This window comes from Pundamilia nyererei, unplaced genomic scaffold (genome assembly GCF_000239375.1).
Source record: "Pundamilia nyererei isolate P.nyererei 1_Seehausen unplaced genomic scaffold, PunNye1.0 scaffold00073, whole genome shotgun sequence".
Taxonomy (NCBI): Eukaryota; Metazoa; Chordata; class Actinopteri; order Cichliformes; family Cichlidae; genus Pundamilia; species Pundamilia nyererei.
In genome coordinates, this window is record NW_005187474.1 from 2412342 (window position 1) to 2435370 (window position 23029).

Genomic DNA, 23029 nt, shown 5'->3' on the forward strand with positions numbered 1-23029 from the left:
CTGCACAGCATCTGCTATTAACCTTTAACCAGTCAGTGCATAAGTGGCACCCGGTATCACTTAAAGCAAAACTTGGCAAACGGAGCTTCTCCTTGACTAATCCTCTCTTCAATCCATAGCTGAGAGACTGTGATGAAGAGTCGAAATGTTCCTGACATCTAGAAATCAGCCTCTGCACACAAACTGAACTGACAGTGTGAAGCTGTGTATGTTTTGTTATGTTACACTGGCTCAGCAGTCAGTAACTGTCGTTCTCATAAACTCAATTTCTACATTTAAGGCTAAATGTAGCCGCTAACAGAGACTATTTAGCTTAAGTTAACAATAGAGCCCATAGCAAGACGTTAAGGGTAGTGAGAAACAATCCAACTTTGACGTTTGCTAGGTATCAGATTTGAGTTTAAACTGCATTGAAAAGACCGAGCTCAAAAACAGCCCGAGAAACTTATTTCACGGTTGAGGAGCAACAAGAAGCATATAATACTGTCGTTACATTACCGATTAGATGAAGCTTTTAGACTCCAAATAACGCAGTCCCGCCAAACAAAAGGGGCTGTTCAACAAACGCGGGTAAAAATATGACGTTGCATCCGACACCGGAAGAGAACGAAAGTTGTGAAGCGGTGTGTACTCGTTTTACTTTTTAGGACAGCCCGCCCCGTCTCTCAAAGTAACGATGACCTCCATGAAAAAAACAGGCAAACAGTTTCTTTTAAAATACTATTACCCAAACTTGGCTTGAGCCAAGACAAGCCACTGCTATTTCACACTATGTTTCTATTTCTGTTTTTTGGCGTTTGAACCAAATCCGACACAAACTCACGGGCGCACGTGTATTACATAACAAACGCCCCACTAAAACGCGGGTTCACCTTATCTTCAAATCAAGAAAATCATTGATTTTCAAACGATTAATAACAGATTTAAAATTAAACTTTAAAATTTAAAGATATTAAAAAAATCACACAGAAACCCCTTTCCCAAATGCCCATTTGATAAAGTTGGTTGAACTGATTTTCTTCTGAAATATCACTACTCCACAGACAGTTTACCTATCAGATCAGCAAATTTCCACAAATAAGGATTACTGGCATTGTCCTTAGCATATAAACTTATCTTCACACAGACACTGCATATGGATATACGGGTGTGTATGTAGGAATGAATGAAACACCGCATGTTTGACACAAGAATGTTAGATTTAAAATAAACAGAATATATTCTGTAAAGCACTTTGAGGAAAGGTTTAAATTCTATGTCATTTATTCCTATTCCTATGTCATTTATTTTGTGGTCGAAATAGATCAGACATTTCGCATTTATTTTTCCACTGTATGTAATCCAAAGTATTCTGTTTTGACGTACAAAAGTTTTGTATTTAGAGAAATTGGTAAATGGTCATGTTATATTATAGAGACATTTTAGTTTATTTTGTGGCTAACTCAATAAACAAAACAAAACAAAAATTCTAACCCAAATTCTGCTCATTTTTGGTAAGTTTCATATGCATACAGTAAAATGAACCTATAGAAAAACAAACGTCGGTACGTTTTTAACTAACATCAACCATTGCTACAATTTTCTCAGCAGACGGTTAGGTGTTTTCTGCCTTTTTTTAAAAAAATGAAGCTGCAGTTATTTAAAGTTATTTAACAAACTATTTGATAGTTTCACATTAATGACACATATTCAGAAAGGGAGAAACTGTAGTGGAAAGTACATTTACTCCCTTTTAACACATTTCCGTGTTTCTGCTTTATAACATGCATTTTACTTCACATACCTGAAAGTAAAATTCACTTTTTAATCCGGTTGTGAGTAATTTTCACACGCTTTTTTCTTGGTTGTTGTGATCCGTCCACATAAAACACGCGTAGAAGACCATATATAATGGTTGTGAATAAAAAAATATCAACAATAATTCAGCGTTTAAACAGACGTGACTTTTAGGGCTAACATATGAGAACTACAAGTGTTCCCAAGACTCCCGAGGACAGAGGCGCGTCCACGCCGACTCTCTTGCTTTGTGCATTCTTTGGCTCTGCTGCTTAGCAACAAACACTAGCGAGCTAGCCAACAGCCTGCCTGGCTAGCTCTCACGCGCAACGTAGCTCACTGAAATAGGCAGCAATGCATATCCATTCTATAAATGTCATGAGAGTGACCTCAGGTGTTGACAGTCAATAAACGGTATCTTTCGTTTAGGAGAGAACGTTTTTGCACTACACAGGGAAGAAGTCGTTAGCGAACGGAGCAGAAGGTTGTCTTTCTTCTGTGAAAAGTGGCTAATCTTAGCTAGGCACCCTTAGCAGCGGAGTCTCTTGCGTCTCTTGCCACGGAGAAGAGCGGCGGGAGGCTGTAGATATGTGGATGTGGGTTAGCTGACTGCATAGCTCGCCTAATGTCATTGGATGAGTTGTAGCATCGTTTTACAGGTAAGAAACTGCACGCTTCTTTGGCATGCTTTCCCATCATTTCTTCACCGTTTATTTCACCCAGCTTTAACGCACTACCTCGGGAGCTGCTCTGTACTTCAAGGGGAGCCTCCTTTCAGCAATTCAACAGGTCTTATCTTGACCAAGGCAAGGGATTTGAGTGAAGAAGAGGAGTGGGAAGTTGACTTCAAACTTAATTCCCATCAGAGACTATGAACGCATTACATATAGCAAAAGTCTTCGACAGAGTTGAATAGCTTAGTTGCGTGTCATGGCGTTTTGATCTGTGTTATTCAGTCTTTGCTTCAAAAAATTGTGGTGCCCCGCCTTGAGGCCTGTACAAGTAACGGTGAGTCTATGAAGATGACTCACTGTCTAGCAAAGGGGGGTGTATTATCTGCTTCATACTGAGCAGAATTCAGTACTATGTGCATAGCAATGTAAAACATACCCTGCTACCATGTTATGTAAAAAATGCAGTAGGCCTGTATATTTCAGATTCTGTGTTATCACATTTGTATTGTATGAATATGGTAATGATGACCTGAAAGCCCAGAATTTACTCAGGACAGTTGTTTGTGCAGGTATGGAGAATATTGTGTTTAAATGTGTAGCTGATACCTGTCTTGAAGTGTTAAACTGCACCTTCCAGTCACTTCTTTAGAGCTTGAAAAAAGAAGGCAGCTGGACTTCTTTCAAGAGGCGTTTTCCCTTAAAAAAACAAATGATGGAAAGTCACAAGTATTTACCCTGGGGGTACCCTTTTGGAAGTGATCCTTATTGATAATGTGAGTCACCAAATGAGCTAAGATGTAAAAAAAAAAAACAAAAAAAAAAAAAAACCCAACTTGGGTCACTCACATTACCATCAGTGGGGGTTCAGAATGAAACCTCTGTGAGGTCTTGCGCTAACATGACCTATTGAGATCACCTGAGGAGAGTTGTAATTCATTTCAGAAATGTGGGGTATAAGACATGACCACAGTGCAAAAAGATTGCCCCACATTGTTGTTGATACTAAGAGCACAATTATTCAGATCTCATTTTCAAACACTGTTAAAGCAAATCATCATCATTTATCTAAATCTGAATCACATTGCTCTGAACTTATAGTAGTTATAAATAAACAATACATAACCAGCTTCTTAACCTCCCAGTTTGACAGTTTCTGTGATGATAAAACATATTTAAACTACAAATCCCGAACCGACTACACTTGAATAGGAGAGGACTAGCTGCTTGAAAGGAAGAGGAGGTCTTTGCTCAACTAAAGAGAAATGCAAAGTCAAGACTTTACAGTTTACAGAGTTTACATTAAAAGACGAGCATACTATTCTATTTTCAGCTGTGTTTTGCCTTCATGTTATACCAACTGATGTGTCATTCAGCTCAATTACAGATACATATTGTGACTCAAATTCAAGCAGGCTGTTGAACACTACAGTCACGCAGTAGGCTGTCAGTGTCCACTGAGAACAGCTTTCCCACAATATGTTGTTTAGCATAGCACTCAGCCACTCCACATATATAGCTGTGGGGACCCGGTTGCTATGCGGAGTCTGCAGTTTTCTGCACTAATGGAACAATAAACATAGTGAACCACCTCTCCAGTCAAGCTGAAAATTTGTTTTACAACAGTTAGTAAAATGTGCACCCATACCAGTTTAAAAGCTAATTACAGACATTGTGTATGTGACACCATGTATTAGAGTGAAGTGAGAATGAAGTGCTTGTGTTGCTGGCGAATATGATAATTATACTATTAAGCCTATAAAAGTTGAGTTGTGACTGTTGGCTATAAAAATGTATTGTAAAACATTTTTTAGGCTTTGACAACTACATTTGTAACAGTATATTGACATATCAAACTGAAAATAAGTTTGATTAGTATTAAAAAGAAGTAGCAGTCAGTTGCGCCTCTGCTAATTTGCTTGATTGTCAGCCGCACTTTAACAGCATTTATAAGTAACTTATAAACTGAGTAACAAAGTTGGTTTTCATCATATTTGTTCAACTGACAATGTCTCTGAAGTGAGTGATTCATATATAAACCACATTTGAGTTGCACTTGTCCAGTGTTTGTGTGGCTTTTTTTTGTGTTTTTTTTTTTTTTGTTTTTTTTGTAGTATCTAATATTTTATTTTACACTTTCAGCCGGTACATGTGCTCCCATCACAGCTCTGAAACAATACAGGCACAGTGGAACTGAGAAAATCAGCCAGACGTCATCACCATGTTGGAGGAGGACATGGAAGTGGCCATCAAAGTGGTCGTGGTCGGCAATGGAGCTGTCGGCAAGTCCAGTATGATCCAACGTTACTGCAAGGGCATTTTCACTAAAGACTACAAAAAGACAATTGGAGTGGACTTCCTGGAAAGGCAGATACTGTAAGATGTTCATTTGAAAGATGTTCCACATTATTTATCAGTTATAGTCTATAATCAAAGTCACAGAGGGTCTGTTAACTAACTACAACTTCAGCTGTATAAAATTGTTTTACAATATTAAATACATATTGGAATGTGGAATCCTGTTGGTACCCACATTTTAGGTTTAATCAGAAATTACTCTTTTTTAAAAAACTGAATTTTACTACATTTTACACATTTTACTTAAAAAGGCCACTTTGTTATATTATATTTAGCTTTTATTTAATTAACATGAATTATTATTATTTAATATTTTATTAACCACAGCACAGTGGTGCAGTAGTATTGTGGCCTCTCAGCAAGATGGTCCTGGGTTTGAATCCACAGGCTGGCTCGGGCTTTTCTGTGACTGCGTTGGTTCTCTCTGGGTACTCTGGTTTGTTTATTGAAGGAAATGTTTTATTCCAAATGTCTTAAAATTGTAGTTTTTGTGATTGTCTATTAACATAGAAAAACAAGTAGAGTGTGCGGAGTAGGATATAATAGGATATTATAGATGGATGAATATGTAACTAGTCAATTTTTTTTCTCATCGTTTTAGTGTAAATGATGAAGATGTCCGACTAATGCTTTGGGACACTGCTGGGCAGGAGGAGTTTGATGCCATCACTAAGGCCTATTACCGCGGTAAGATTGCACCTCTGCAACAAATAACGTTTGCTTATCCCATATTTCTAGGCTATTTCTAGGCTTCCAACCAGTGTAAGTGTAAGCACTAGTATATATATACATATATATTTCCTAGAGGGCTTATTCTTAAATCCAATCTGTGTTTTTGCTCTTGGACAATGAATTATGCAACATGTGCAACATGCTTTTCTTTTTTTTTTTTTACAAGATGTAACAGCTTGAGAACGTGAACTGTTTGTGTATGTGATCTTACTTTGCAGGTGCGCAGGCATGTGTGCTTGTCTTCTCCACCACAGACCGGGACTCATTTCAGGCTATTGACAGCTGGAAGGAGAAGGTGGAAGCAGAAGTTGGAGATATTCCCACAGTTCTTGTGCAAAACAAAATTGACCTCCTGGAAGAGACTGTTATAAAAAAGTAAGGATTCGGTGGTACAGAAAAGCAATTAACTGTTAAAGAAAAGAGTGCTGACTGTTTATTGAAAATAAGCCTGTTAATTTAGAAGAAAATTAATAAGTGCTGTATTTCCTTCACTTGTACTGCAGTGAGGAGGCAGAAGCATTGGCTAAGAGGCTTAAGCTAAGATTTTATCGCGCTTCAGTGAAAGAGGACCTAAATGTGAATGAGGGTAGGTTACTGAAAATCTGAACAACTGATCAGATGCAAGTAAAATGGCTTGTTTCTTAATGTTACTGTCATAACATTTCTGCTTGTTGTCTTCATTTAGTTTTTAAGTATTTAGCTGAGAAGTATCTACAGCGACTCAAACAGCAAACAGCAGAGGAGACAGAGGTGGTCCACACAACAAGCAATAAAATAGGTAAGAAATCTTTTTTCGTATCACAATTTAAGCTCTGGTGTTTTGTTTTGTTTTTGTTTCTTTTAAATAGCCTTTACTCATTCTTTCTGGGTTTTTTTCCAAAGGTGTTTTTAATACAACAAGTAGTAATGTCTGCAACCAGAGCTCCAGCAACGGCAGAGAAGTCATCACTTTGCGTCCTAACAAGCAAAGAACCAAGAAGACTAAAAATCCCTTTGGAAGCTGCAGCCTCCTCTAGAGAAAATCATTTCATTTTACTGACCGACAGTTATTTCTGACACTAGATTGCTCGTTATTGTAAGCTGTTGAGGTAGCCACAGTTAGTGACCAAAGCTCACATAGACTGGGAAACACTACACTACACTATATTACTTTATTAACCTAATGTTCATCTTCCTCGCCCCATGTTGATAGGTGTATTGCGGTCTCGAATATTCATCAGCGACCTGGGCACAAAACCTAACCTTTGTACATACTTGGATCCTCCTAATGGTTGCCTTAAGAAACAACTGCAGCTACAGTATGTTGTGTTATTAATTTAATGATGCCCAAAACAACTGAAGTTCTAGTTGTTGGTGCAGGTGGATTTTCCCCCTTATGGCCGAGGCTTTTGCTCTTTTTTTTGTTTTGTTTTTTGTTTTAATGAAACTTGACATACCGACTCTCATCAAAGTATGTAACAGCAAAAGTTGCACTCCATCGAGACTTTTCCTTCTGTACGTGGTTATTCTGTTTAACATTTCAGCTGTGCAATACATTTGCATGTATTATAAAAGATAAGCAGATTATTTTATTCCATATTTTTCTAACTGTTAAACAGATAATGGTTCAAACTATATTCTTCGTCCTGATTGAACGCTGAGTTAAATCTCTGCGTGAAGTATTTTTGTACGAAGCACAATAGCTTTGACTGATCTTATGTGCCAAATTTTCTCTTTCTGAGCTGTGGTTAAACATGTGCTCGCATAGATATAGGTATGTAACCAAATATCAATAACCAATGACACAAAAATAGTCCTTTTTCTGTCTGCTTACACTTGTTAAACAAATTATTTTAGACATAAAACACCATTTACACTAAAAAAAAATCTGTTATTTCAATCATAGTACCTCAAGTTACAACCAATTGTCAGTTACAATACAATACTATGCTTTTGATTGCAGTTGTTTACATTGTTTTGTTTATTATTTCTATAGCTTTGACATATATATTCAGAGTACATTAAACACAATACAGAATTCTCCTATTAGTTTTTTGACCTGGATTGTGAAGAACTTTCTCCAGACTATAAAAAAGGAGCTGTATTGGGGCCAGAAAGTGAAAAGAAAAATGAAAGCTCACTGCTCAGTAGGTACTGTACCTGTGGTGTGGAGTTTAGGGCGGGATGTAAACGAATGCTCTCCGAAGGTGTTACAAAAAGTTGGCAATCAAGAGGGGATGTTTTGCTATTGAAGTGTGCCTGATTATGCAAGAAAATTACATTTCTTTCTAACTAAATGAGAGTACTCCCAGAAACAATCTCCCTGTCCTAATCCTTAGTTTTCAATACAACTATCTGTGAAATGTATAATGTATTCACCTTTCCTTCTGTTTTTCAGAACTCATTATTGGGTTACACAGGTTTACCAAGCACAACAAAATATTTAGTAATATAGAAAAGTCTTAGATTAAATCTTCTGTCTTGAATGAACATTTCCTTAGTAGTTTCAGTTGTAGCTATATAATGGAATTATAATACATAGGTCATCTGGGAATACATGTGCATGCATGCTTTACTCTTAAAAGAAAAAAAGATTTCAGCTCTGTGTTCAGATTTTTTTCTATTGTGAAAATACCAAAAGGTGCTTAAAATGTGTTCTACAGTTACACCGTTGGTACTAAGATTGTGTCACATTTCAGTTTCCCATTAGGGTTTTTTTTTTTTTTTTGTAAACTGCTGTTTTGAAGACAAGCAAAGTGGCATAACTGTAATGCATGCAGGCCTTTTCCCCTCCCATATCAGTGAATGTTTAATCATTACAATGCCTTGTCAATGTTTACATTCTTCAGAGTACACATTTTAATCCACCCTTTTGCTGTTTTTTTTTAATTGCCTTCACAGTAGATCTGTAAGTAATGTTTTTCTCAAGCTTGTGCTAGTTTGTGTTTACTTTGTCTTTTGACTGACTTGATTCACTGCACTTTATCATTAAGATGGCGTATAATTTTAAAGAATCAGCAGTTAAAACTAACCATACTTAAGTGCTGTCACTCAGGTGTAATCTTTGTGTCTTAATTTTACTTTTACTTTTTCTCACATGACTTCATTAGCAGATTCACACCTTTAGAAAGACAAACCAACTTGTGTTGGCTTTCAGCCTGAGAAAAACGACACGACTTGCAGTTTTGTTGTGTCACACCCTGGAGTGCGCCACACAACTGTGTGTCTATTGTTTTGTTTGCGAGGCAGTGTTTGGTGGCAATCTGATATAAATAAAAAATTTCTTGAGCATCCATTGTATGATTACATGACAGTTTCATTAACCAGAATGTTGTTATTATTTTAACTGGGTACATTTAGTTAGAGTGAATAAGGTTAGGTAATTTTAGAAGTGCAGACAGTTTGGATAAAAGATGGTTGTCTGTACCCGTGGCAGTTTTACAAGTTAATAAACAACTAACATGGGTGTAGAAGTTTAGCCTTGCTCTTAGTACCTTGACACGAGAAACTCATACCTCATGATCCTCATATTCTATGTTATTTCATATCCTTATGCCAAATAATAGATGAGTTTGCTCAAATGCCATCCGCTGGGGAAGAGCAAGTGATAATATGTAGGGCTCCTAGACAAAGGCAACCTCTACTTACTTAAAACATTGTATGCCCTTTGCACTGCTGACATTGTTTTTCTATTTGATACAAAACAACTAAGTGTTGTAAGTCTCGATTTTTAAATTTGTCCTATAGATTATCCTCTACACCACGTGTGTGGACACGTGGTGTAGAGGATAATGCCTCTAAATAAACAGAGGCACTTGCCACATGCTGCACTGTATATTTAAAGAAGTCTCTGCCCGACACTCATAAGACAACAGGTTTATTTCGTTTTTTGACACGTGATCTGAAATAAAACTCATGTGCAAATACAAAATAAAATCCATATATCTTGTGTTGATTTCACACAAAGAGGTAGTGTGTGCACTTACAAAATCAACTACCTAAATTTAAAAGTGAGGCAATGAAACAAAAAGAGAGTTGTTTAATTCATTGCTGTTCAGCATCTTTTACTGCACTAGGTGCATATGTGAACACACACATACATTGTATAAACATTAAGTAACCAATATTAAGTAGATCAATGTAAAAATGACAATGATTTGGTAAAACTGGATATTTGTTGCTCACTTTTCTTGCTACAAGTAGCAGCCTTCTGAAAGCGAACATTCAAGGCACATTTAATGCTTTGGTGATGAGTCTTATTGACTACCGTTTGCTTTTGTGTTCTCGAGTTTTTGATGATCCATAATCTTGATGTTCTTTTCAGCATTTTCAACATTTCTCAATAGAGTCTCCAGCCTCCGCTTTATGTTCTTCTGGTCCTCCAGAGCGCAACCGATCACAATGGCCTGAAACTTCTGGTCGATGGGAATGGCCGGTGCTTCAGTCACACATGCGGCGTGCAGGGCCAGTAGCTTCTGCCTGCTCCCCTCCATGTCGTCCAGCAACTTTTTCACTATTTCATCTATGATGGATGTGGCTTTTTGTAGCGCCTCCTCCTGCTGCGGGTTTCTGATTGTCCCAACAGAGATTTCCACAGACAGCGTCCGGCCCATTAAACGGTCTGCAGTTAAAGTTAACTCCTCTCTCTCTCCTAAGAGACACGACACATAGGGGAAAAAATAAAATAAAATACATACTTTAAGTGAAAAAATACATTTACCACAGATAACTAGGTTTTGTAAGGGGTAGCATGTTGGCTAGATTTATCTAAATTCAAATCCTTGCCCTTGTCTTTATTATCTGAAGTTTCCATGTTCATGACTGTGCTCAGTCTACCAGAAGCCAGGGACACAGTTATTTTATGCAGTGTAAAACAACAGGGTGGGCTTACACATCTACACTTCAGATCTGCAAAGCCTTTCTAAAAAAAATTCTCTGAGAGACAAAGCAGCTGGTGTAAAAACAATCTACAGCAGATAAATAGAAAGAAAATCAAGTCTGCTGAATTTGAATTTTCTGCCTCAAACTGTCATCAGTATGTATGGAGGAGGTCAGGAAAGAGACACAGCAGTAAGTATCAGCGGTGTTAGGGATCGTGTCAAAATTGATGAATTATGAACACAGAAAACTACCGTCAGATTTTGATCCACCATGCAGTACCATCTGGAAAGCATCTGATTGGCTTCATTTTTCAGCATGACAATGATCCCAAACACATTGCTAATGGATTAAAAGCCAGACAGAGGAAACACACAATGGAACACTATCTGTAATGGACTGGACTCCCCAGAGCCCAAAGCACAACATTACTGAAGCAGGGTGGGATCGTTTTGACAGAGAACAGAACAAAAGGCAGTAGCCCAAATTCTGTTTTGCCACATATATTTTGTATTTCCATTTATTTGTGCATGTTTTACTACATCACTGCACTTATTTCCACTTTACTGTCAATGTAGAAAGAAATAAGGAGTGGCTCAAGACTTCTGCCTAATACTGTACACTGTAATGATTTCTTTGCAAGTGGACGCTTTCTTTGGAAACAAAAAAGAAAAGAAATACGGGTAATCAGATAAAGACTGCAGGTGGTTTTCAATGAGCATGTTCAGCCTAGTTTAGTGCCTTCATTAAAATAGAGCTTGATGTATAAATGACATCCATGAGCTGTAAACAACTACTTGGGTGGAACTCTTTAAATCATCAGATATTCACGAGCCCACCTCCACCCAACAGCAAAGTTAACTTTCAAAGCGTGTCTTCATTGGATCACAATGTTGCAGTGGCATCAGAGCAGAAAATACAGGAATTCAAAACACAGCAAAATGATACTAGGAGGCTATATGTTCACAGTGACATCAACCAGCGCGTGACTTTTGAGTTCAAGTTGTGATAGTCAGCAAGCCGCCTCACCAGCACAGATGTTACGCATTTCTTGACTGTTCTGTAGAGATTGAATCATTTCCAAGATGCACTCCCTTTCCTGCTCCATGGCCGATGCCGCTTCGCGTAAAGACTCCACCCTGTTGGAAACAACAAAGCATGACAATAACCGTCCATTGAAAAGCATCCTTAAACTGCGAGAGTAATGATTATGAGGCTGTGAGCTACGAACCTAAAGCAACCCACCTATAAAACATGTGATCATTAACTGTTCTCGGAAAACCGCTAAGAAATTAAAGCTACTTTTATGGCACATTTTAAGCGCTGTAATAACTTGTTATAGAAAATGTGAGCAGTCATATATATCCCACAAACGACAATGCTTGAATAGGTGGCTCATGCTAAGGCCCGTTACTTAACTACCTCATTTCCAGCTGGTCCAAACTTTCCAGCAGCCGCCCCGAGCGATCTGCCATGGATAGCGTCCTGCTGAACTTGCTACAGGTAGCCTCGTTCATCTTCGCCTGTATTTTTGCTTGAGCCATGATGATGAACACCCGTCACAAGGCTGATCCGTTCCGGAGTAAAAACAAATCCCGTGTGCGGTCAACTCCGAGCTGTCCAGCTGACTGTAGCTCCACCGGCTGCTGCTGCAGCGCCCCTGGGAGAACATTTCCAAACATGGGCTGTGACTTCCTTCACTCACTCCTCATAGAAGCTTCCCGAGGAGCCCAGAACTATGCTCTCAAAACGAGGGTCCGAGGACCCCTTGAAGGACCCCGGAAACGGCCGTCCGGCCCACAGAAAAACGAGCTAGGATTTAAATTAATAGGATAACAGTCACTATTTTGTGTTCAACAAAACTAGTTAATAGACTGCTGAATCCACCACCAAAACCTTTTAACTCTGACAGTGATTTATGTCAATGACTAAAGTACTATAAAATATATATATTAAAAAAAATTTATACTATATTGTAAATTCCTTACATTACATGAGGAGTTTTTACTCACCAACAAAGGCATCTTCACCTCTGGCACTGCAGTTAGCCTGGAGCTGCCAAATTCTACAACCAGGAGCCCAGTGCTAATTAACTTGTACTGTGTCAGTGCACAACACCCAAGACTTACCTCATAGTCAACTATCTTCAAAGCTTTTGCTCTTTAGCCAACTTGCCCAAAATCACATATCTGGCTTGTAACAGCCAAGGGAATGGAAACTTTGACGGATATATTGCAGTTGAGTACAATATAATAATTCTGAATTCATATTTTCAGTGTTAATCCATGAAAAGGAATTGGCTACCCAGATCAGTGTATGCAGGGATGAGCTGTTAATTTTATCCAAGAGCCCACATGAGAAACTGGTACTGCGGTAGTCCCAGTTTGTAATGTGGGCCCCTTGGGAACATTAATTGCTGGGTATACGAGTTTTACTCGAGTGCACTCTTAAGTGTGTGCACCAAATTAACACATTTCTGGAGCACAACAATTATGTGAATTTATATTGCAGACTTCTGGGTATTGCAAAAGCTTTTTCCTTAAGAAAAATAATCTAACATTCTAGCGTAGAAGGATCAGGATTCACATGACACCATGCGAAGAGTCTGTGACATACAATACACTGGAAAACAGAGCGCAACTGGAGACACAGCACTGTGGTCACATGTTCAGCTCAGGCATCTTGCAGTGTGGTGGATGCCATCTATAGCACACGTGTCGAAACACTCTGGCTCCTCACAAGTATCAAGCTTACAAAATTGCAAATCTGCAAGGTTCAGTTTGGTGTCCACTTACTGCAAATAATGAAAAACGCAGAAAAAGTAAGAAACAGGACAAACATTTAATTCTTTATTATATTCTGAACACGTTACCTTGTACAAAACATTCTAGTATAACGTTCGATGAACAGCATGTTACAAAAGCACTACTGGCTTTCTCAGAACTCCAGGAGGCTTCTTTTGAGAGCTTCTTCCAACTCTGTGAAAACAAATTACACGAGAAAACCTTCATTCATACCAGCATGGCCATATGGAAAACACTACAAACTGCATCATTTCAACAACACTGAGAACATTTTATGTTGACCACAATGTCATAACTTTAACATTTCTCTTCTTTCATATCTCCAAATCTATTTATAGTGATCCCCAAAAGGTTTCCTTCGTCTTTGAGCCAGCAGAGCCTTTAGGTCATCCACACTCCCCGCCCCCCTCTTCATGACGTCTCACAGGTGCCGTAAAGATCGACTCTCACTCCGTGCCGACATCGTTCTAAAAATCTTCTCCTGGGAAAAATATTCTTTCAGTAGGCAGCTGCTTTGTTTTAGATTTCATATTTTGATGAAATCTAAAATCTGGACACTGATTGGAGTTTCTTACTCCATTCAAGAGATCAGCATGAATGATAAATTTGGACTTGTCTGAAAATAACACCTTCAAAAGCTGCAGACTTTCTGTGCGTGTTATTTGTAAATTTAAGCCTAGCTGTCCCAGTCTGTGAGCTGGATAGTTTCCGCTCCCCTCTACCCACACTTCGTCTTTGAAATGAGCTGTGTCTGTAATCCTGCTCAAAGCACTCCTCTGTGGCGTTTCTAAGCATTTTTTGTAATCTGATGGTGGCCTTTCTGAGTGCCTTTTGTTCCGAGGACTGACTTCTCTCTTCATCTTTCTGAAAATATTTCATAACCATGGAGGATTGAAGATTGAGATGGTCAGATGAACGTGTCATCCTATGCTTGAGCTCACATCACCGTCTTTTACTGTTTGTCCCCAGTAGGAAGGGAATTTCTGAATTTCTGAAGAACCTGTTTACACAGATGTAATTCATCACATTACTTTCAGATTTAAGCAGCAGGTTCCTGCTTTCTCAAATGTAAGCCTGACATCATTTTAGTACACGAAACTACAGTCGAGTTTCTCTTTCATCCTTTTGATCAAACACATTCTTTATCTCGATGTTTGTTAAATGTGTTCAAATTCCTCCAAGCAGTGAGTCACGGTTCGATTCCTGGCCAGCCAGACTGCGAGTGCACATCACACTGCATCTCCCATATTTCCTGTCTGTTCCTATCTAATAAAAGAACAAAAAAACTCTCCCAGAAGGCTGGGAATAAACCTCACTGAACCAACTGTTCAAATATTTTTTAAGCCTGCATGTTATCCATTGACATTTTCATTCCTTAATGTGCAGGGCAATGTTAACAATCACCGACTGTATAACTTACTGGATGTTTATCTGAATACAATAACAAAAAAATACAATATGTCGTATTGTACTGACTTACAAACTGTTCAAAAGAGAAAGAGACTATATCCTCAGCCCTGCACACACATACCTGCTGACTCTTGTCCTTCTTCTGCGCTCAAAGACAGCGCACGTTTCATTTCATCATCCGATTCAACTGTAACAGAATACAGAGTCGTTTATCCAAGCTGTTAAAAATCAAGATTAATGAGGATACTTTAAGACAAGTAAATCAGTGTGTTTTTGTTTGAGAGGACATTCATAGGATTAATTATGCAAATAATTATTAGCAGTTGAGCTAAAGCAAGAATTCTCTTTAAACAGACAGCCGTTAGGGTCTCATGACGAAAAGAGAGAAAAAAAGAAGTAGCGTTTATTTAGTATCCAGTCTTTTCTTTCTAGTTACAGGTGACAACAAAATTATTAGTCCCCTATTAAAATAAAATAAATTAAATTAAAAAAATTTGTCCAGTTCAAACTTGCTCTAGTACTTTTTTAATAGAGCTAAGGATTTTCAACATAGGATTACTAAACACACTAGTTTTCTATAGGAAGCATAAATTATTTCTATTTGCACACAATAACAGAATTGTTTCAGATTTTTTTTTTTTTTTTACCAGGGTCAATAATATTTGCTCCCTGAGAAAACTGGCCTTTTTATTTAGCTATAGCAAAAACCACCACTGTGCAATGATGTGCTTTATTTTTGTAATGCTCAAAGCTTTTAAAATCATTAAAGCTGTGGGTTTATCTTCCAATTTAAAGAAAGCATAAGAACCTCAAAAAGAGTTTGAGTTATCATGTGAAAAACACCTTTGTCAAAGTCAAAGAAATCCTGAAGGAAAAAAAGATATGAGAAAATTTTTAAAGAAAACCAGGAAAATTGGGTCTGAGCAGTCACTTTGTCTTTCAACATGACAACATAAACAATAAGTCACTCCTGGTGAAGAACTACCCCAGAAGACCAAAGTCAGCATTACTGGCTGGACTGCTCAAAGACCTGACTTGATGTGGGGTAAACAGAAGACCAAGGACTATGCCAGGAGCCCATCAAATCTGAACGCATTTGAGAGACTCGGCAAAGAGGAATGGACAGGGATTGCTCAGGCGATGTGTGTGAGACTTGTTGAAAACTACAAAAAACTATTGCAGGCTGTTATCCAGCAAAAAGGATACACCACCTATTAGCATCAGGATGACTTATCTGGTAGTTTGTGTAAATAATTTGGTTCCTGTGTGCAAAATAAAAATAATGTAACCAATAAAAATCTAAGATTTTTTGAAAAGCTGTGATTAAAATTCTTTCCTCTGTTTAACAGCACTTTAAAAAAAAATAAAATAAATAAAAATTCATAGGGGGACTAATAATTCTGGCCTCATCTGTATATCAGTGATATATATATGTATAGTTTACTGCCTACCTTCCTGCACTTCACTCTCGTCATTCGTGTGATCAATGTTCAAAAATGTCAGCGTTTCGTCGTCAATCTCTGCGAACATGAATACAAATTAACATCCAAAAACAAGACATTAAATGTGAATCAGTTTAACAGATTTACCATTGCTGTCTGGTTTGATCTCCGCAGCATTAGGTATCATTGGAGTGGTGGGTTCGGCTTTTGAGCTTTTCCTGCAGGTCCTGGAACTCATGCAGGGATCCAGTGTACAATGTTGCAAGTGGTAGTGTTTATGGAAACTCGGTACATCCATAAAACTCTCTTGGCAGTCTTTGCATCTGATGTCAAAGCTCCTGTCCAGGTTCAAGGCTGTGTGTTTTGTGTGGACATGAGTCTTGATCTGTGCATAGGATGGAACAGATACATCGCAAGGCACACAGATGTACTGGCATTTTTCTTCCGCAGCCAGATTCCTCATGCATTGTGTGTAAGTGGCTTTCATGTCCTCTTTACTTTTTTCCGAACCCATGCACGGGCATGTAAACTGACTGGTCCTCTCAGCGGCAGCATCAGCAGCATCTGGCTGAACAACTTCAACCTCATCCATGCAGTAGTAGTCCTTACTGTGAAGATTCTTGTAGTGCTCAAAAAACTCCTCCTCAGATCCAAACTCCATGCTGTCGCAGAGGCCGCAGAAATAGGAAGTTTTTACAAGCCCATCATGCTCATTCATACAGTGTCTCCGTACGGTGGACTCTTTGAAGAACTTCTGTGGACAGTGTCCGCAGACGAATCTCTGAAAGCTGTGACTACTAACATCGCTGCAGTGTTTACGGACGGCAGCCTCCGAGTCAAAGACATCCTCGCACATCCTGCACATCCAAGACTGCTCTACTTTTGAGGAAGACACCTCTGTGCTCAGCTGGACTTTGGCCACAGACGAGGAGTGAAATGTGACGTCACTGCTAGTGGATGGCTTGACATCAACGATTATGGGAAGCTGCTCAGGCACTTCTTGTTCACTGAAATACGTGTGTCCGCTGTGAGCTCCGGACACGTGTGACAGGATGTCTTCGTACCGAGGCATTTCCACTTTGCACTTGCGGCAGTAGAAGAGGAAGTTGGAGAGATGAGCGCCCCCGTGAAAGCGACTCATATGCAGACGTGCAATGGAAGACTCCCCCATATGTTTGCCACACACGCCACACTGATGGAAAATTTGGTTCACAGCCAGAAGGTGCTTACTGGCTCCAGCCTCGTCTGAGAACTGAAGACCGCACTCGCAACACCAAGCTGTTACGCTCCCGCTACTGGTGACAGTCACACTTGTCCCCAAGCTCTGCTGTTTAGCTGGAAATCTGTCATGGTCGTCGCTCTTCCTGTTTCTTTTGAGAGGTGTTGCAAGGCCAGTGGTCTCCTCTGTGTCTGTTGAGTCTCTAGCTCTCTTCAAGTGTTGAATTTCACTAAACCTGCAGTGCTGAAGAAGTGCTTTTGCCATTGTTTGGTTGAGTTCAACTTCATGCTGCATCGACTCCCTGTGTCTCTCAATTTCAGCTTGGCTGAGGAAGATTTCACAGCAGACAGAACACTGTCCTCGCACTTGCAGCTGATTCATGACCTGCACTATCGTCTTGTCAGCTTTGGCCACAGCACAGCCCTGTCTGCAGTACACACTAAAAAGAGGAAAATGAGGGACAAGGGCCATAAAAATGAGTTTCATAAAGGATCTGAATACAATCAGTGAAATATATATAAAGAGGTTTCACTACATTCAAATGTTGTAAAAAAACAAAACAAAAACAAAACTTACTTAAAGTGAGCTTGAGCTGCTTGATGGGAGATCAGTACGTTATGACACAAAGAGCAGCGGACACTGAACGCTACATCTTTGCACAAGGCGATGAGACGATTCTTGACATGTTGAGGGACAGGGACTGGCAGCGGACTTCCTGTGGGTTTTTTAAAATCAAATGTAAAATAAAATGCAAATTGGCTCATTTAGCTACTTTCCAGTATCTAAGATCTTCTAGAACCACACAAACAAAGGTAACCTGAGTAAATATAAAATGCTGTTTTTAAGTAATGATTTTATTTATTAGAGGAAAAAAAGAAAAAAAGAGAAAAAAAATTACCTCTTAAGGCGAGTGAGTCTTTGAAGTGGCTTTCGGCTGACATGTGCTGGAGACACTCGTCTCTGAGGTTGAAGAGGTTGTAGCAGGCAGGACATGCAAAACACACAATTCGCTGATACATCTGGTTGATGCTATGACCATCGGCATTAGACGAGGACACCTAGTAACCAAAACAGTTCTGAATTATTACACCATGCAGGGATTCAGGCTGCAACTTCTAATTGCACAGTCAGAAAAGTGCACAGACCTTCGACTTAACGTGGTTCCTCCAGGATTCTTTGGCCTGAAAATTCTTTCCACATGCAACACAGGCAAAAAACTCTGATGGACTTCCTTTAAGATTGATAGTCGGGTCACATGGGGAGTGATCAAACCTGCATACAAGAGCTTTTACTCAATACATGTGCAAGAGACAACCATTTTTTGTGAGGAAAACAGTTAAGCCGCTGCACCAACACACTCACGAATGAAGAATTATTACCTTTTCAAGTGTCCATCAAGGAGGGAAGCATTATCATAAACTCGACCACAGTTAATTACTGGACAAGTATGCCTAGTTGAGATAGTTCTGTGGAAAGAAGCTCTTTGTCTTCCCTCGGAACCAGCACTGATCGCTCCAGGTTTAAGACCTAGATAAACACAATATTGCAGTATGTTAAGTCCCACAAGCCACTCCACTGACAACTATAACAGAAAATTGCACCAATAAATCATTGATTTGACCCCGGTGGATGCAAGCCACTCTACACCACTAGAAGGTTTGTTTAGAATTCATTCAAAACATTTCAAGCCATTGTGTTTACAGATAGACAGAATAACATGTACACATGCAAACACTACCAAAAACATGACCTCCTTGGCAGAGGCAATTAGCATACTGATAGAAATGTAAAAAACAAACCAAAAAGACAAAAACAAACAGCAACTACGTAACAGGAAAATGTTTTAAAAGTCGTTCTACTTATTTGAGTAAAACAACTACAACAGATTTCTAATTCCGATCAATAATTACCTGGCATCTTTAACCACATGTCTACACAACGTTTGGCTTCCTGATTAATCCCATTTACAGCGCTAACAGCCAGCTCCTGTTGTCCATGAGCTTTTTGTAGGATCTGCTTCTCCTGAAAAAGGGACAAAGACGTAACACGTAAGATATTTCCCTCACATAGAAAACACAAAACAAAACAAACAAACAAAACAACACATCAGTGAAAACCAGTTGACTGTTTAATGTTGGTTCTCCAAGTAATGTTGCATGTTATGAATAGACTACCTTCCCCATTTTTTGTGCCCACAGGGGGGCACTGCTGCTCATAAAGTTGGGCTTAATCTACCCATACACTAACCCAGTAAAATCTTGGTGAGGATCTAAAGTTGAGTTTAAATTTCATGTTCTTTGTGAATATGTTAATGAGCACATGTATGTGTTAGCAATTTAAAATTCATAGTAAAATTTATTTTACAACAGTTCACATAAAGCATAAGGCAATGCATCTTTTCTTTCCTGCTGTGCATAAAAAAAGGTACAGATCTGAATGGAAACAGTGAAAACAGAATAAATTTTCTGATAGGCTAAATGATTAATGAAAGTCCAACAAACAACAAATGACAGTGGCTCAGTTTATCTGTCAACAACCTTACCTTGAATGCTCTGCATTTATCTGCTCGTTCCTTTTTCTGTACAGCCACTTGGTGCGCCAGTCTATCCAGGGTAGATGTAACACGTGCTTTATGTCGGCTGATTTTATCTTCAAGCTACAATTGAAAGAAATAATGTGTTTTTAAGAAAAAAAGGATATTAACATATGAATTAAAAGGATTAAATAACCAAATGATCTGTTTAAAAAAAACTTACTGTATTGGGCAATGATGAACATCCCTCATCCTCACTGTCACTCAACAGGTCAATACATTCCAATACTGGTCTGAGAGGGCCCTCCTGCATTAAAAAAAGAAAAAGAAAGAAAAACATCAACACTATTTCAGGCTTATAAAACACATCTAAAGTCCAAATCATAAGGACCTGGACAGTATGAGACATCAGTGAATTGAGAGAAAAAAAATAGCCGTCTGTTTATTAGGCTTCATTGACGTGACAGTGAACAATGCCACTAGTTTGAAAACCAAAATGTTATCATTTTCAACTAATATTTATTTAATAGAGCCAGAGTGCATATGACTTACTGATACAAACTCGACTTCTTTTTCCACCTCGTCTTCATCTGCGTCAACTGGGGAGGACATGTTCCTAAAGGTAACGGGAAGATAACACGTTTTCAAGCTGGAGTACGTACTTATAAAGCTTAGCGACAGTTCTTCGGACAACACAGTAACAACTATATTTACTTCTTTTGGTGCAATTAGCTTAACAGTTACGTTTAAGCTAAGCCTGAACAACACAGACAGTTAGGCAAAGGAAACAGTAGCAGCAGGATAGCTTAGGTCTCGTAGCAAATATGCGAGACGTTGAGCAAACGAATATTAGCATGCACCTTTTTTTGAAAACTTCTTGTCGTTGTCAAGCCTTTTAAAAGTAGGAAAATACGACTTGCTTTAACGAGGGTCACCCGTGTAGAAATTCAACATGGGGGCATAGTTTCTTCCTCGTTTCGCCACCTCATTTAGTACTTCTCTTCGGTGCTGCCTCTCATGTGGGAGCTGCTCTACAGCAACTATTCAACGACTTAAATCAGTGTTGTTGCAGTATACCTGTTAACCAGCGGCGGCAGGAGTAAGCTGTGAGCTTCTAAACAGCACTTCAAAAGTGGAACGAAGAAGAAGTTACGCGCCACTACACTATGGTGGTGCGTTCACAGGCTTCATGAAGTTCGATGATCATAGTATGTAAATCAAAGCGATTTTTACACACATTGAAATGATCGAAGTTAAAAAGCCCTACATGTCACCGAGAATTCACTCATCTTCTGCTGGGGGATTGTTCTACCAACCATACTCTGGTGAAGACTATTATTAGCAGTGATATCTCCACTCTGAAAGAAATAACTCATGGGTCCCAAACACTCACTGTGTGAGATATGCAAGATAATATTATGTTGTGTAATGTTAGATTTTAAAAAAATTAAAAACTGTAAAGTGTTTGCAGTTTTGGCGTTTTCACACCGCTTAACTAATGTCCGCTTCGTAGGGTATTACTGGAAGTGTTTCTGAAACTAAAACCCCCATTCCCACAAGGTGCTACACGACCTTCTCTAAAAAAAATAAATGGATGCCGACGAGGGGCTAACGTCTGGTAAAACCGATCAAATGCGGCATAACTGAGACTCATAGTTTAAATTAAGATAAGCATCGCATTACCTGTGCCTGTGTTGCTCACTCTGTCAGATTGGTAGCTCACTGCTACAACATCCCAAATAAACGTAAACGCAGCTAGTCCGGACGTCATGACGTCATGCGGACGCGGGTGCGGTTTTTTTGTTCGCAGAGTGTGCGCCGCGTGGACGGAGCTTGGGCTTGCTACAAAATACACGAGAGAACAAAGTCCGCCTCTGCGCTCTTATCTAATCCGGGTCGAAGCGCGATGATGTTACCAACTACAACTATTTTATTCTAGTTATCCCCGCCAGAGGCGCCAACTTTACCTAGATTCATATTGGAGAGATGAATTGTACACCTTCATATACATAAACACCAAACACATATGTAAATAGCAGCATTACATGGTGCTCATCTGCGCCCTTCTCTACCACGTTGTTGAATGCAGAATACACATCTACTCTATTCTGTAATTCTAGTTTCATCATGCATTGATTTGCAAATCTCATAAACAAATATTTTATTCACAATAAAAAAAGTATAACACATCTCAAAAGGGTGGGGGATAGGGCCATGTTTACTGCTGTGTAGCATGCCCTCTTCTTTTAAAAGGAGTCTGTAAACGTTTAGGTTCTCTAATGAGTCCAATTGTTGGACTTTTGGGAGAGGAATCTTTTCCAATTCTTTTCTTATATAGGATTGTAGTTGCTCCACATTCCTGGGTCTTCTTTGTTTTATGTTATTTCGTGATGTGTCAAATGTTGTCAGTTGGTGAAAGTATAGAGTTTAGTGTCACCTTGTTGAAATATGCACACCTTACAACATTGATTGTGGCCTTCCAGATGTGCAACCACAGAACAGTTTTGTACTTTAAAAGAGTCAATTTTAAGGGAGCTTTGTCCCAGATCAGACAGCAGCATTTCTGGATCATGTTCACATAAGGTTTTCTTGTTTGCATGCCTAAGCTTTAACTTGCATTTGTGGATGGTACTGTGAACTCTGTTCAAAACACATGCAGTGATTTCCATAGCAGGATCATCAGGTTCGTAATGCAGCGCTGTTTGAGGGCTCAAATATCGCAGGCACCCAATTTTGATTTTCTGTTGATGATGTTATGCACTGTAGACAATGAAATATTCAAGGTCTTCACAATTCTACACTGAGGAACGTCATTCTGAAACTGTTCCACATTTTTTAACCTCGTTTTTTGCCGACTGGCGAACCTATAGCCATCTTTACTTCTGAAACACTCTGTTTTGACCTGTTGGCACTGAGCCTAGTCCCTTGCAACATGCTACTCCAGCTGTTTCTTTTTAGCACCACCTCCAGGCTTTAGTTGCCCAAATCCTGACTGTTTCTAGATGTGCTGATGACATCAATAATAATAATGGGGTTTTTTTTCATGAAATAGTAAAATGTCTTAGTTGAAAGATTAGATTTTTTATACTGTTCTATTGTGACTAAAAAATTCAGTTACAATCTGTTTTTATCTACATTTTATACAGCATCTTACTTTTTTGGATATGGGTTTCATTCTGTTCTGTTCTCTTCTATTTATTAAAACTCATATGTTACATATTTGACAC

General features: G+C 38.9%; 4 protein-coding genes across 12 annotated transcripts in view; 1 reads left to right on the plus strand and 3 right to left on the minus strand.

Annotated features, from left to right (window-relative positions):
• Nucleotides 1-1846, minus strand: part of prim2 (DNA primase subunit 2) — a 24024-nt gene extending 22178 nt beyond the window's left edge. The window contains exon 1 of one of the 2 annotated variants that reach the window (XM_005737132.1): nt 1784-1846. The gene's annotated coding sequence lies outside the window, so the exon portion shown is untranslated. Of the gene's footprint in view, nt 1-498; nt 588-1783 lie in introns of those variants that run through there. The other variant, XM_005737131.1, reaches the window with a different exon arrangement.
• Nucleotides 1847-2371: 525 nt separating this feature from the next.
• rab23 (RAB23, member RAS oncogene family) lies at nt 2372-8807 on the plus strand. The gene is made up of 7 exons (XM_005737133.1): nt 2372-2435; nt 4590-4823; nt 5407-5492; nt 5756-5912; nt 6041-6123; nt 6223-6315; nt 6420-8807. The coding sequence occupies exons 2-7, from the start codon at nt 4669-4671 to the stop codon at nt 6551-6553; spliced, it is 708 nt and encodes a 235-aa protein (XP_005737190.1). The 5' UTR covers nt 2372-2435; nt 4590-4668; the 3' UTR covers nt 6554-8807.
• Nucleotides 8808-9376: 569 nt separating this feature from the next.
• Nucleotides 9377-12526, minus strand: bag2 (BCL2 associated athanogene 2). Of its 3 annotated transcripts, XM_005737134.2 has the most exons (4): nt 12407-12526; nt 11817-12206; nt 11424-11533; nt 9377-10167 (listed from the first exon to the last, which is right to left on the minus strand). In XM_005737134.2, exons 2-4 carry the CDS (start codon nt 11936-11938, stop codon nt 9773-9775), a joined length of 627 nt encoding a protein of 208 aa, XP_005737191.1. In that variant the 5' UTR covers nt 11939-12206; nt 12407-12526; the 3' UTR covers nt 9377-9772. The 3 variants fall into 3 exon arrangements, with proteins under 3 accessions (XP_005737191.1, XP_013767324.1, XP_005737192.1); XM_013911870.1 differs by lacking the exon at nt 12407-12526 and having other exon boundaries at nt 11817-12309; XM_005737135.2 differs by lacking the exons at nt 11817-12206; nt 12407-12526 and adding an exon at nt 11640-11792.
• A 542-nt stretch (nt 12527-13068) lies between these two features.
• On the minus strand, nt 13069-21605 carry znf451 (zinc finger protein 451). 6 transcript variants are annotated; one of them, XR_311837.2, is made up of 14 exons: nt 20663-20870; nt 20355-20418; nt 20026-20109; nt 19812-19925; nt 19180-19291; nt 18649-18796; nt 18415-18541; nt 18168-18327; nt 17846-17984; nt 16198-17708; nt 16060-16128; nt 14730-14795; nt 13267-13372; nt 13069-13188 (listed from the first exon to the last, which is right to left on the minus strand). XR_311837.2 is itself a non-coding variant. In XM_005737137.1 (13 exons), exons 2-13 carry the CDS (start codon nt 20412-20414, stop codon nt 13332-13334), a joined length of 2631 nt encoding a protein of 876 aa, XP_005737194.1. In that variant the 5' UTR covers nt 20415-20418; nt 21486-21605; the 3' UTR covers nt 13231-13331. The 6 variants fall into 6 exon arrangements, 5 of the variants coding, with proteins under 5 accessions (XP_005737194.1, XP_005737196.1, XP_005737195.1 ...); XM_005737137.1 differs by lacking the exons at nt 13069-13188; nt 20663-20870 and adding an exon at nt 21486-21605 and having other exon boundaries at nt 13231-13372; XM_005737139.1 differs by lacking the exons at nt 13069-13188; nt 20663-20870 and adding an exon at nt 20880-20925 and having other exon boundaries at nt 13231-13372.
• Nucleotides 21606-23029: the final 1424 nt, after the last annotated feature.

What these genes read in the sequence shown, in the direction of transcription:
- rab23 (XM_005737133.1), top strand. Translation starts at nt 4,669, where the DNA reads ATGTTGGAGGAGGACATGGAAGTGGCCATCAAAGTGGTCGTGGTCGGC. An exon ending in TTCCTGGAAAGGCAGATACT is followed by an intron (nt 4,824 to 5,406) that starts GTAAGATGTTCA and finishes TCATCGTTTTAG; the next exon opens with TGTAAATGATGAAGATGTCC. An exon ending in GAAGAGACTGTTATAAAAAA is followed by an intron (nt 5,913 to 6,040) that starts GTAAGGATTCGG and finishes CTTGTACTGCAG; the next exon opens with TGAGGAGGCAGAAGCATTGG.
- bag2 (XM_005737134.2), bottom strand. Translation starts at nt 11,938, where the DNA reads ATGGCTCAAGCAAAAATACAGGCGAAGATGAACGAGGCTACCTGTAGC. An exon ending in TTGGACCAGCTGGAAATGAG is followed by an intron (nt 11,534 to 11,816) that starts GTAGTTAAGTAA and finishes TGTTTCCAACAG; the next exon opens with GGTGGAGTCTTTACGCGAAG. An exon ending in AATGCGTAACATCTGTGCTG is followed by an intron (nt 10,168 to 11,423) that starts GTGAGGCGGCTT and finishes CGTGTCTCTTAG; the next exon opens with GAGAGAGAGAGGAGTTAACT.
- znf451 (XM_005737137.1), bottom strand. Translation starts at nt 20,414, where the DNA reads ATGTCCTCCCCAGTTGACGCAGATGAAGACGAGGTGGAAAAAGAAGTC. An exon ending in ATAAATGCAGAGCATTCAAG is followed by an intron (nt 19,292 to 19,811) that starts GTAAGGTTGTTG and finishes TCCCTTTTTCAG; the next exon opens with GAGAAGCAGATCCTACAAAA. An exon ending in CGAGAGTGAAGTGCAGGAAG is followed by an intron (nt 14,796 to 16,059) that starts GTAGGCAGTAAA and finishes ATTCTGTTACAG; the next exon opens with TTGAATCGGATGATGAAATG.